The 14,708-nt window shown below is 40.2% G+C and overlaps 1 protein-coding gene across 1 annotated transcript; it reads right to left on the bottom strand.

The window, feature by feature from the left end:
• Positions 1-3,495: 3,495 nt before the first annotated feature.
• On the bottom strand, positions 3,496-13,942 carry LOC114824411 (ras-related protein RABC1-like). Its single transcript, XM_029101302.2, has 6 exons — positions 13,479-13,942; positions 13,320-13,388; positions 12,297-12,362; positions 4,737-4,858; positions 4,068-4,196; positions 3,496-3,826 (listed from the first exon to the last, which is right to left on the bottom strand). Exons 1-6 carry the CDS (start codon positions 13,621-13,623, stop codon positions 3,716-3,718), a joined length of 642 nt encoding a protein of 213 aa, XP_028957135.1. The 5' UTR covers positions 13,624-13,942; the 3' UTR covers positions 3,496-3,715.
• Between the last annotated feature and the right edge of the window lie 766 nt (positions 13,943-14,708).

The following is a 14,708-nucleotide window of genomic DNA, read 5'->3' as shown; positions in this document are numbered from 1 at the left end:
GACACGTGCTGCGCTCTGATTGGCTTCTAATCTTGACACGTGTCGAGTAGTGATTGGCCTCCTGGTCGGAGGGGAACTCTTCTGGGTCCTTGATAGTATAGCGTTGGCCGGTGCTCGGTAGTTTCGGGATTGGTCAAGTATGGTACAAACAGAATTCAAAATTTTTTTTATCCAAAGGCAGAGATTAATTATGTGAATAAAAAATTAATAAAAATTTGGAAAAAAAAATTTGAAAAATTTTGAAACAAAAAAAAAATTGATTTTACTTTTCTATTAATACCTTCTCATTATCTTCTATCTTACACCACAATTTCATATTTTCTCAACTACTTTCAACCACATTCCTATCTTTCTCTCAAAGTTTCATTCCAATTTTTTTCCAACAAAATGACTAATTATGCAGGTACAAATTGGACGCTTATTGAAGATGTTACGTTGTGTGCTAGCTGGGTTGAAGTTACTCATGATCCGATTACAGGTAATGAGATGCAATTGCAAGAAATGTGGAGTCTTATTCATACCAATTATGTTGAGAAAATTGGTGGGAAAAGAACCAGAGAATCGATGTCCAGTCGTTGGAGAATACTCAGCCAATCGTTTAGTATGTGGAGAGACGTCTTGGCACAAGCTAGTAGTAATCTTCAAAGTGGGGTTGTAATTTCTTATTTATTGAATAGAGTACTTTATGTTGTTTCCAATTTATTGAATTTAGTACTTTATTTAAACTAAGAGTATATTTATTTAATTTGGTAATTTATTTATACTAAGAGAATCTTTATTCAAAGGACATAAACACACCAAATAAAATTACATAAACATACCATAATAAAAAAAAATCACTAAATGAACTAAAAAAAACACACCAAATAAAATTAAATAAACAAACCAAATAAAAACAAACACACTAAATGAACATAAGTATCTTAAGCTTGTTTCAAGTCAATTTGCCGGTCATTGTGCATATATGGGTCATGAAGTGCAGTATATCATTGAATGAGCCTTTCATTGTAACATCCATCCCTTTCTAATGGCTCGTGTTGCACAGGTTCTTCAATGGCGTCATGAGAACAATATATTTGTGTTCTTGAATTGTTCATCGTGTCTGACTCATATTCATCAACGGCATCATAATCGTACTCATCTTCCACAATCATGTTGTGAAGAATCATGCATGTCATCATGATGGATCAAAGCGACTCTAAATCAAACATTTTGGCAGAACACCTGACAATCGCCCAACGAGCTTGGAGGATACCAAAACAACGCTCCACATTCTTCATGCACCCCTCTTGACAGCTTGTAAAGTGTTTTTCCTTCACACTTCGCGGACGTGGCATTGTTTTGACAAACAACGACCACCTTGGGTAAATTCCACCTGCTAGGTAGTAAGGCCTGTGGTACTTATGTTCGTTGACCCAGTACATGACTCTTGGTGCTTTTCCTTGCAGGACATCGTTGAACATTGGGGATTGAGGAAGGACATTGAGGTCATTTTGAGCTCTCGGAACCCCAAAAAGGCGTGCCAAATCCATGTATCAAAAGATGCCACCAGCTCCAAAATGATACTTTTTGCTCATTTTCTGTCCCCATAAACTCCTTGCCATGCACTTGGACAGTTTTTCCAAGTCCAGTGCATACAGTCGATGCTTCCAATCATCCCAGGAAAACATCGCATCTCGCCCTTCTTCAGAAGCTTTTGCAAGTCCATCTCAGTAGGTCTCTGGAGGTACTATGCTGTGTAGATAGATTCGATTGCAGAGCAAAACCGCATCAGGGACTCAATAATTGTTGATTTTCCCATCCTCGCTATCTCATCCACTTGGTCTATAGATGCTCCATATGCAAGCATCCGCAAGGCAGTAGTAATTTTTTGCTCAAGCAGGAGACCCATAACACCAAAAGCATTCTTCTTTTGCATAAAGTAAGAATCATGGTGGCAAACAACGCCCATGATTTTGTTAAACAAATGTCGTTCCATTCTAAAACGACGTTTAAAGTACGTATCAGGGAATGCACTGTTACGAACAAAATAATCGTCCAAGAGATCCTTACCTCATCGTTGCCTGCTTCTATCAGTGTTTGCAAAACGGCTAGGCCTGGAGATCTGAGCCACAACTTGGATGGCTCGACGGGAATGTGAGGCTCTTGCCATTCTTGCTTCGTCATCTCTCCTTCTACGCTCCTCATCCTCTTCCTCTTCCATCTCATTTTGGGCCACCTGGAGATTGAACATTCCTTCTGATTGGTTAAACAATTCTTCCTCTTGCTGATCGATTTCCCACATCATCCTTGAAGAAGAAGACATTGTAAGAAGGAAGCAAAAACTATGAATAATGATACAGATTTTGATTATGGTAAAGAAGGAAGCAGAAACTATGAATAATGATAGAGATCTTGAGAAAATTGGTGTGAGATTTCTAAGGATGGATGGTGGATTATATGGAGGATTCAAAAAGGATTAAATTCTATATAATGCCACATGGCATGTCGTCATTCGTTAAAAATCTAATCGAAATCTATCTTCAAATATTGTAAGCAGATTGTGACATGTGGCGCGACGTTATTGGTTAAAAATCTTATCAGAAATCTACCCTCAATGATTCTGAAAAGGTAACGACACATGGCATGACGATATTGGATAAAAATCTTATCGAAATCCATCACCAATAATTGTCTTTTCGAATAATGACATGTGGCGCAACGAGAACGATTAAAAATCTTATCCAAAATTACAAATAAAATTATTTTGTATTAGTTTATAAATAAAAAAAATACTAATATTTATTACCTATTGCCAGGGCTATTCAGTGTAGAGGTGGAGATGCAAAAAGGCAGTTACTGTTCATTAAGGGCAGTTACTATTCACTAGGTGGATTAAGTAGTGAATAGCCCTAGGGGGCCTTTGCAACGGTAGAGTTGCTCTAACCTTGGCTAAATTTGGAAGGAACTGCAAACAACAAGACTAGCTGAGGAAAGCTCTCAAAGGACCAACACGAAGCTTCATGAATTAATAAGTTTATGTTGTAAAAATATGGTGGATGCTTTAAATCAGGATGGGGATCGTGCGGACAAAATTAGGACTTGTTTGGAACAACTTCTTTAAAAAGCAATTTTGCTCATAAGCACTTTGAAATTTTTTCACAAAAAAAAATGCAAGTGCTCTCTTGCTTTTTTGAAGCCAGAAGCACGTCTCATTTGTTTTGACAAATATGGTCATAAGTGCTTTTGGTGATTTGTAAGTACTTTTAGTTATTTTATTAACACTTCCAAACAGATCCTTAGATTTGGATATTCGGTGCAAGTACTTGCAAGACAACTACCAAATTAGCAACATTGATCTCTGCTCGTCTTTTTATAATTGCAAACTATATCATTATTTAATATGCACCAAAAACAAAAGGAAGAACTTAAACTCAAATGCAATGAGTTAAAAAAGAATGTCCTATTCGCCGAAACTTTTTTTTTAAGTTGTTCTTATATTACTTCATGCTGGTATTATATCAGTAATTCTTCAGGCCTGTGACAATATATTAATTTTAATTCTGTTTGTACACATAAATTAGTCCAAAAGAAACCAAAAAGATGAGGAAGAAATCAGATAAGCTATATTTTACAAGAGAATTGCAATTCATACAATGAGTAATTCCTTGAGTGACAGAGGGACCAATTTAGTGCTAATTAGAGATCTGAAATGCTTGAGACAGGTGTTTAAGCTTCAGCAACAACCGCTGGTCGATGCATCGGACTGTGGCGGTTTCTCCTTAAAGATGTTATGCTTCTTCACCCCTTTAGAACCCTCGGCTAAGAGACTAGGAGTATCCAGAATCTGCATTAGAATATCAGGCCATCATTTCATTACAATATCATTCGTTTTTGTTAAATAAGATTATTAGAAATTTAATCAATAATGCTTTGTGCAAATTAAATATCAACGATTGCCTTTGCGAACAATTGTGCTTTCTTTCTTCTTTTATATTTTTTTTCCAAAATATTTATTCTCAATTAATGAGTTTCATAGATTGATACAGACACGATAAATGAGATTACGAGATTGAAGTTCTCCAAACCTTTAAAACAAGCTCTTCGAAGCACTGCTGCACATTAACTCGAGTTTTAGCACTGCACTCAATAAAGAGGCACCCAGATTCCCTAGCAAAATTTATTCCCTCTTTCTTTGTTACAACCCTGTCGCTTTCCTGGGAAACAAGGATTGAGAATTAGGTGCATATACATAGGGACCTCACATCAACTTGACCTGTAATCATGCCTGTGTTTATCAACTCAAATGTTCACCAAACATACATGCCAAGTACCTAATAAGTGAGGGAGCTGTACAATAGAAAACTGGACATCTTGTGGTAATGCAACAGTCGCACAAGACAGAATAGATACGCAATTACAATTTAAAATCAAAATCAAATAAGAGAGGCGGAACAGCCTCTAAAACCCTCATTTAGTATGTAACAGTAGCATGATACGGAACAGGTTGTAGTAAGTAAACCAGACGCTGAAGACATTATTTCCAACTATAACTATCCTGAAAATCTGATTTAAATTCTACCACTAATCTGTTTATCTCCTTAGAAAGAAGGATAATGTCTTGATCCTTTTCGCTTTCTTTAACTACAACCTAATATGCAAGGACGACCCCAAGCCAACAAGGCTTCCCCCTGCTTCCCCCAAAATGATTAAACAAAACTTCTCATGAGAAATTCAAATTGGAACAGTGAACATACCTTGTCAACTTTGTTCCCAACAAGCATCTTGATGCAGTCTTGATTTGTTGAATAGAGTTCTATTTCTTTGGCCCATACATCACAAAGGTTTGTAAATGTTTCTCGCCTCGTTACATCGTAAACTGTTGGGGTAACAAAAAACAAATTAATACTTGTAACTGTTACTATTATCCTTGAATCACCATATACGACTAATGTGTTAGTACGATTAACTTCAAAGTGATAAGACCCATAACCTATCCCCTAAAAGTTTCACCAAAAAGTTCCACCAAAGTTCTGAATGTGCTATCTTTCATCTAAATGAAATTAGAGGGATAACAGGCCAAACAAAATTCTTTCCACAAACTACATTTAAAATTACGGAATAGCCACTGCTTTCCTCTAATTACACTTAAAATTTGTTTGTTCCACTAACTAGATTTAAAATATGCTATCTTTCATCTCTTTTGTAGCCCAAGATTAAGACCACTTTGCCAAAATCTAACAAAAATTTTTAATTCTAGAAAGAAATATCCACTCGAGTGAAATAAAATACAAGCATAAGTTTAAGAGTTAATCTACAAGTTTCTATTAAGCCAAAGAGTCAACCTAAGCATCAATTCTTTAATTCTTAACAATTCAATGTCTTTAAGTTTTCTAAGAGAGTCCTGTTATGTTGTAGGAGTGTTCAGTCATACATTACATTAATATCTGCTATCGCCATTTTCTGCTCTATACAGAACCCAATAAGCCTCTTTGTCATGGCATGAGTGGACCATTTTCTGCTCGCACAAAAGCCAGGTTCTCACCAGGTGGACATATATTTTTAAGGGCAGATACATTTTACCACCTCAACTTTGGTCACGTAACAAACTCATACCCCATCTTTTAAACATTGCAATATCATACATCCACTTACGAATTCGTTGCAATGTCATACCTCCATTGAAAGATCTGCAATTTGTCGGTTAACTGCAGAGATGGCATGCACAGGGTTCGTAACCTTGCCCAACTAGACTAAAAAATTAATTAAATATTAACATTTTAAAAATTTCTCCCAATTCAATTCGCTTTCTCCTAATCTGTTCCAATGGTGCCGTCTCATTTCTTTTCCAAGACCACCATTCCCTTCTCCTCCATCTCGACCTCTCTCCCATGGCACCCCTCCCCCGCCTCCTCCTCCACCACATTCCGCTCTAATCCCCACCACCGCACCCTCACCGTCCTCTCCAAAGGTGAGAGTGTCGTCGTTGTTGAGTCCGACCAGACTGACATGGACATTGAGACCTTACAGCATCCTCGCCACCATCATTGTCAGGGAAGGTGAGACCGTGGTGGGCACTTGCCCATTTGGCCGAATTAGGCTTGCTAATGTGGGGGATGGAGACGTCGATGGGCGGAGGTGGAGCCCATGCGCACGATTGGGTCGAGTTGCTTCACGGCCAGGGGATCAATTTCAAGTGAATCCAGGATTGAGGGGTGGACTCGATTGGGTTCGGGAAGCTGATGTTGTCATCGGGGCTCATCTGCAACGACATCGTTAATGGTAAATAGGCCTGAAGGAAAATAGACCTCTTCAGGCCTCGTCGAAAAATAGGCGTGTGGGGTGGCGGTGGTTAGCCTAGCCTTCGACGTGGTTGATTGGCAATATGAGGTCATTGGCGGCTGAGGGTGCGCGGTGGGGAGTGGGTTGCAGTTTTGCTCGTGAAGGAAGGAAGGGGGAGACAGACGGACTGGGGAAGAAGGGGGAGACGGATGGACTGGGGAAGAAGGGTGAGGGTAATGGGTTTGTAGAGGGTGGGTGCCACATTTACAAAAAAAATTATATGATTACGAGTAGCATATATCCAAGCTATACAGGATATGTATGAAGGAGCAAAGACTGCCGTAAGAACTCATGAAGGACAAACCGAAAGCTTTCCCATAACTGTAGGATTACATCAAGGCTCATCCTTAAATCCTTACCTTTTTGCGTTGGTAATGGATGAGTTAACAGGACATATTCAAGATGATATTCCTTGATGTATGCTTTTCGCAGACGATATAGTGTTGATAGATGAAACTCAGGAAGGGGTAAATGCAAAGCTTAACCTTTGGAGAGAAGTCTTCGCCTAAGCCGATCAAAGACAGAATATATGGAGTGCAAGTTCAGTGCAAATGGAGGCCAAAACGAGTTAGGGGTGAGGATCGGAGATCAAGATATACCAAAAAGCGACCGTTTTCGTTACCTAGGATCTATCTTGCAAAAGAACGGAGAATTAGATGGAGATCTCAACCATAGAATACAAGCTGGATGGATGAAGTGGAAGAGTGCATCCGGCGTGTTGTGTGACCGCCGTATGCCACTGAAGCTCAAGAGAAAATTTTATAGGACGGCAATAAGGCCGGCGATGCTGTATGGCACAGAATGTTGGGCAGTGAAGCATCAATACGTACACAAAATGGGTGTAGCGGAGATGAGGATGCTTCGTTGGATGTGTGGGCACACGAGAAAGGATAAGATTAGGAATGAGGATATCTGGGGTAAAGTAGGAGTAGCCGAAATTGAAGGAAAGATGAGAGAAAATCGGTTACGGTGGTTTGGACATGTGCAAAGAAGGCCTACTGACGCTCCGATTAGAAGATGCGACTATGGGACAGAGGTTCAGGGCCGAAGGGGTAGAGGAAGACCTAGGAAAACTTTGGAAGAGACCCTAAGAAAAGACTTAGAGTACTTGGATCTAACGGAGGATATGACACAGGACAGAACACAATGGCGTTCTAAGATTCATATAGCCGATCCCACTCAGTGACTTGGATTTTCCAAGTCTCAAACCGAGAAGTTTTCCTCACTCGGGAAATTAAGGGAACACTACCTCAACCTACATGCTCCACTCACAAAGCTTCAACATACAAGCTTCAACAAAAGAAAATTCAAAGAACTTAGCGAAGAAAGCTTTGGTGTATTTAACACAATACGTTGAAATGAAGGAAAGCTTATTTATTGATATCCCCGATAAGTTACAAATATGTACATATACTTGAGTCAAAATAAACAAACAAGAGGGAGCCTTCACAAAGGTTGCTTATGAGAAGTCTCAGCAGTCGGTAGAGCCCCAGAAAGAGAAGGCACCGGAGGGGGATCATTCGGAGCCTCAATACTGGACAGAACCCTAGAAGGAGGAGGCATCAGAGGTTGATCATTTGGAGCTTCATTACGCGGTATAGCCCCAGAAGACGAAGGCAATAAATGCCTTTGGAACAAACCCACAAATCTCTGATGATCAAGTAAAACCTGACCATCAGATTCCTTCATCTGGTCAAGCTTCCTCTTCATGTTTGTAGCATAGTCATGTGCGAGCCGGTGCAACTGTTTATTCTCATGCTTGAGCCCTCTAATCTCCTGTTTGAGACTCATCACTTCAGCCGCCAATGATTCAACTTGGCGGGTTCGAGCAAATAGGCGTTGGGCCATATTAGACACAGAACCTGCACACTGAACACTGAGAGCCAGAAAATCCTTAACAGCCAACTCATCAGACCGTTTGGAAAGTAGTCTGTTATCTTTGGGAGTGAGAAGGTTCCTGGCCACTACCGCAGCGGTCATATCATTCTTCATCACGGAATCCCCAACGGTAAGAGGACCAGTAGGGGAGACGAAGGATGGGCGCCATATGTTGTCTGGAGAAGGCGGGGCTGCCTCTTCAACAAAGTTCAAGTCAAAACGACGGTCGGAGGGGCCAGACATTTTCAAAGGTGTTGAAGAGAGAAGAGGTCGGACAAATCAAGATCTTAGAAGTGCAAGAATGGAGCTTCTACTGGTGGATATTCAAGTGTGCTTTGGAACTTAATGTCAGCCCCTATAAAAATCTGTACTCGACGAAGCTTCAGAAATCGAAGAGGCGCCTGCTCAGAAATCGAAGAGGCGTTTGCTTTCTCAAAAGCTGGGCTGCTCAGAGACCACGAGGGTCGATCTCAGAAATCGAAGAGGCGTTTGCTTTCTCAAAAGCTGGGCTGCTCAAAGACCACGAAGGCCGATCTCAGAAATCGAAGAGGCTTGCTTTCTCAAAAGCTGGGCTGCTCAGAGACCACGAGGGCCGATCTCAGAAATTGAAGAGGCACCTACTTTTCCAGCCTTGTCAGCACCTGTCACACGCACACTCAACTTTGCAGAAATTATGGGCATTCTGTCGAAGATTTCTGGCGAAGTAGAAAGCACATGATTCGTACTGTTCAATCACCCACTTCCCACACGCAACAGTAGCTCATGGGTACCACAGATAACTTTGCCAAAGTTCTCTGACAAAGTTGAGACACGTGAAGCTTGCAGCTCCCACTACATCGCTCTGACCAAGAAGGGTAAAAGAATAGCAAAGAAACAACACTAACAAAGTTTAGACACATAAATTTTGAAGGTCTAGCTACCATATTATTACCCACAAAGGTAAAGGGACAGTACCACTGCTGGATAATTGGAAAGTCCCGGTGTGTCAACCTCTGTGCTTCGTGGCAAGGTAGACTAGCAAACATGCCCAACCTTTACTCACATTCGAGAAAACACTCCCAACAAGATTGCTTGCTCCAAAATCGAAGAGGCACCGCCCTCCGAATCTCGAGAGCCAGACTCCCAACATGATTACTTTCTCAAAAATCGAAGAGAGGGTAAAGGAACAGTACCACTGCTGGATAATTGGAAAGTCCTTGTGTGTCAACCTCTGTGCTTCGTGGCAAGGTAGACTAGCAAACATGCCCAACCTTTACTCACATTCGAGAAAACACTCCCAACAAGATTGCTTGCTCCAAAATCGAAGAGGCACCGCCCTCCGAATCTCGAGAGCCAGACTCCCAACATGATTGTTTTCTCAAAAATCAAAGAGAGGGTAAAGGAACAGTACCACTGCTGGATAATTGGAAAGTCCCTGTGTGTCAACCTCTGTGCTTCGCGGTAAGGTAGACCAGCAGGATTGCTTTCTCAAAAATCGAAGAGGCATCGTTCTCCGAATCTCGAGAGCCAGATCCCCAACAGGATTACTTGTTCGAAAACCGAAAAGGCACCACTTTCCCAACTTCAAGAGCTGGATCTCCTTGGATAAAGCTTGTCTGTAATCTTCACACGCAACATCAGCTTTCCAGATACCACAGACCACTTTTTCAAAGTGCTCTGACAGAGTTAAAACATGTGAAGCTGGCAGCTCCCACTACCGTGCTATGACCAAGCAGGGTAAAGGAATAGCATTATTACTTGATGTTAGGGAGACTCCTATATATGTCGACCTCCATCCCCAACGGACAGGCAGAACTGCAAAAATGCTCAACCCTTCCTCTTATCTGAGAGGGCACTCCCAACGAAGCCTTTCGAAATATTCAGCTTTCTTTCCCCCCGATAATACCTCTGTAAACAAGCTATACTAGAGCAAGAATATCTCATATCATCAGGGTTAAAAGCAAGAGTATCCCATATCATGCTTTTTCCCTGTCTTTTCCTTTGGCCTTGTTCTTACCTGCAAGACAAGGAGAAAGAGAGCAATCAGTCAGCACTTGGAATCAAGCTTCCAGCCAGGAATTGACTGCCTGGAACCCCTTACCTGATTACTTACCTGGCATTGCTCTCGAGTACTCATCTTCAACATCTTATGCTTCCAGGGAAGATACCACATCTGCCTGAGGAACAGATAGGGCAAGTGAGAAGGATACAAGGAAGCATGTGGAGACAAGCGTAACAACACACGTGCCGATACATCCACTACTCTGTCAAAAGCAAAAGTATCCCATATCAGCAAGGTCGAACGTACTCTAGATTTGATGGACTTGTTTTGACCCTCAAATTCTTCAGTCGGCCTTATACTCTGGAGGAAACCAGAAAACCCTCCAGCCCAATTCAAGAATAAGCCTGTGGAAAGTTACTTCTTCAAAAGCAAAAGTATCCCATATCATCTCTTCTCATTTTTCTTCTCTTTATCCTTCATGCTGCCTACAAGATAGGGAGAATGTGAACAATCAGCCGGAGCTCTGATTGCTTACCTTGTCTGTCACCTCTTTCAGCAGATCCCCTAGCTCGGCGACTTAGGGGACTCCTACTACATGGTTTGTATCGCGCTTGACCAAACCTGAAACTACAAGTAAGCTTCAAGTGAAATTGATACATTACCTTGTGCATCTCCACCAGTTACAGATACCACCCATGGATGGAGGAAGAGTACTTCCAGAGAAGATGCCACATCTACCTATGAGACAGATAAGGCAAGTCAAGACGATACCACACTCCGGTACTTAGAAGTTTCGTGGTTACGAGATCATTCTCCCACAATATTTCCTAATGTCATTTGTACTAAATCATTTACTTGTACTCACTAAAGGAGAGCTTGAACCTATGTACTTATGTAAACCCTTCACAATTAATGAGAACTCCTCTATTCCGTGGACGTAGCCAATCTGGGTGAACCACGTACATCTTGTGTTTGCTTTCCTATTTCTATCCATTTATATACTTATCCACACTAATGACCGGAGCAATCTAGCGAAGATCACAAAAAGTGACCGTTTTCGCTACCTAGGATCTATCTTGCAAGAGAACGGAGAATTAGATGGAGATCTCAACTATAGAATACAAGCTGGATGGATGAAGTGTAAGAGTGCATCTGGCGTGTTGTGTGACCGTCGTAGGCCACTGAAGCTCAAGGGAAAATTTTATAGGACGGCAATAAGGCCAGCGATGTTGTATGGCACAGAATGTTGGGCGGTGAAGCATCAACACGTACACAAATTGGGTGTAGCGGAGATGAGGATGCTTCGTGGGATGTATGGGCACACGAGAAAGGATAAGATTGGGAATGAGGATATCCGAGGTAAAGTAGGAGTAGCCAAAATTGAAGGAAATATGAGAGAAAATCGGTTCCGGTGGTTTGGACATGTGCAAAGAAGGCCTACTGACGCTCCGGTTCGAAAATGTGACTACGGGACAGAGGTTCAGGGCCGAAGGGGTAGAGGAAGACCTAGGAAAACTTTGGAAGAGACCCTAAGAAAAGACTTGAGTACTTGGATCTAACGGAGGACATGACACAAAACCGAGCGCAATGGCGTTCTAGGATTCATATAGCCGACCCCACTTAGTGGGAAAAGGCTTTGTTGTTGTTGTTGTTGTTGATTAATTTTTCATTGGGCGAGGGGGTTGGCCCTGCGTATGCCTCATCAGCAGTTAATAGACAAAATTCACAAATTTTTTACCAAAGGTCCAACATTGCAGCGAATTTATAAGTTGATGCATAACATAACGATGTTTAAAAGATAAGGTATGAGTTTGTTATGTGACCCAAAGTTGAGGTGGTAAAATTTCACTTTTAGCAGTATTAAAACAAAATTGGAAATTCATTTACAAGCACTAATTTAATATATAAATCTTGCTAATGGCCTTTGTCTTCGAACATTCCATCAAATGCATCATAGGGAAGCTATACAGATCATGTTCCAAAGATTATTCTATTTAATGCATCACACATAAAAGTTCAAGAACAGAGGCAGCATCCTTTATGCAACAATGCAATAAGTCATGATCTGCATTTTTCACTTGAAAGAATAATAAAAACCGATGTAGGTAACACTTACCCATAATGATCCCTTGTGCACCTCTGTAATATGAACTCGTCAAGGTTCTAAACCTCTCTTGACCAGCTGGGAAAATAAACATTTAGAACCTGTTAGAAATTGACATCCAAGCCCTACTCTTTCTAAACAAATTGATGAAGGATAGCCATGTAAAACCAATTTACAAGAAAATTGAATGCTAAGCAAAATAAGCAGGGAAGGATATCAAATATTATGGGGCTTATACATGCATTAATAACAATAAGATCATATAGAACAAGTCTCAATGCCAAAAACAGAGATCAACTGTAAAGGAAAATGGGGTAAGGGCTATGCGGGCTAGGCGGTGGCTAGCTGGCCTATGCAGTGGCTAGGCAATTCAGGGTATAGGGTACCATTATTTTTTTATTTTTTTATTTTTTCAAAACACATCTTATATCTCTCGTTGTTTCGTGTTTCCCTTCTCCCTATCTCTTCGCATAGACGGGTGTGATGATGTCAATGCCATAATGGCTTAAATTTTAACTTTCCCAAATTCTCAATAAAGTACAACTTTTTTAGAGTGTAAGTAGGCATCTATTTATATGTTATATAAGAAATTGTATTAAATCCGCCTTAGTCCACCTAGCCGCCTAGGCGCTACGCCCCAACCCACCGCCCGACTAGCACCTAGTGTTTTTCAGAACCTTGGTCAACACGGCAAAAAATGAATAGATACACATGTATCAAAGTTCTTTATTCATAGTTTTCGTGTCAACACTTTGATCTCTTCATTAAGTAAGGACAATGTGATCTAATAATATAACAACCCTATAAAACACTATAGTTTCGATTAATTCAACCCTTTTCTTTTGATAAATGATCCGAAATTTCGCTAAGTTTATCGTGCAATTTTGGGTAATGACAACATACAAAATTAATTAAACAAGGCCCCTAAATCATGTCACATAGGAACCCTAAATCATATCACATAAGAAGGATCACTACAAATATATAAATCTCCATAAAATTAGGATGCAAACCAGTGAGGGAATTGGGATTTACCTGTATCCCAAATTGCAAGCTTGAGTTTTTTGCCTCCGAGAGTAACATATTTGACCTTAAAATCAACACCTGCACCCGCCAAAAGGAAACGATGAAGAATCTGCAAAGAAAAACGAAACGAATGAAGAAATTGCAAAGGAGGAAACTGGGAATGCAAACCAATGGTGGGCGAAAGGTCTTCAAAGGAGTCGGAGGTGAAGCTGAGGAGTAGGCTGCTCTTGCCGACGCCTGAGTCGCCGATCATCAACAGCTTGAACAAGTAGTCGAACTCCGCCGCTTGATTCGAACCCACCGCTGATTCCATTCACCCTCCCTCTATTCAATCTTCTATTACACATCCAATGCAATGCCCAGATCTATCAATCAATCAAGCAACCGAGGATGCAACCGGAATTCCGTACTTCCACCCAGTTTGCTCCCAATTCGGAACTTTTCCTTCTCTCTTCTTCTTTCCTTCGCTCTCAATACTCAATGCACGCTATTTGGACATTTTGGCCTAGGAAAAAAAAAAGAATACTAATTTTAGAGGAACTATTATTATTATTATTACTCCTTTATGCTGTGAAATTTTTTATTTTCGTTTTTTAAATTGAAAAAGAGATGAAGTGTGTGAGAGAGAACATGCCAGTGGAGAGTGAGAGGTTGAATTTTTATTTTTTTATTAGAAATATTAAAATCATCTATAGGTAATGCTTAACCAAAAAACAAAATTTTGTTTTGTGAAACTACATTACTGCCTTTACTATTTTTGTTGTGAAACAAGATTAAATAGTATTTTCACTCTCTTTTAGTTGATAGAGAGGGTTCTATTAATATTAGTTTAGATTCGAGTTTTTATCACAAATAATTCTTGAAATTGACCCACATTATTAAGATGGTCTTTGAAATTGAAAATCGATCAATGTAGTCCTTGAAAATAGGTATCGCAAATCAATGTGGTCCATTCGTCACAATTCTGTCAAAAATTCTGTTATGAGCTGATATGGCACATAAATGGGCTCCACAAGTCTATTTTTTTTTTTTATCACAAATGGTTCTTAAAATTGACCTACACCATCTAGTTGGTCCCTAAAAATAAGAATCAATCAATTTAGTCCTAGAAATAGGTGTCTCAAATCAATGTGGTCCTTCCGTCACAACTTTGTCAAAAAGAATTTATGTGCGGATGTGACACATAAATGGATCTCACAAGTCTAATTAAATTAAAAATAAGTTTGAAATATGTTTAATAATGTAATCAAACACACAAATCTCTAGGCAAAACTTCAAACGCTAAATTCATCTGAAACTACATTGAGAGAGATTCAAGCACGCGATCTTAGATACAAAGGCATATGTTGGAACCAAATTCACGCACTGCACAAATCCAAGTAACTTGTAAAAGAGTAA

The sequence above is a fragment of the Malus domestica genome, chromosome 01 (genome assembly GCF_042453785.1).
Source record: "Malus domestica chromosome 01, GDT2T_hap1".
NCBI classification, from domain to species: Eukaryota; Viridiplantae; Streptophyta; class Magnoliopsida; order Rosales; family Rosaceae; genus Malus; species Malus domestica.
The sequence above is the reverse complement of the archived record's forward strand: the minus strand, read 5'-3'. Positions and strand labels throughout refer to the sequence as shown.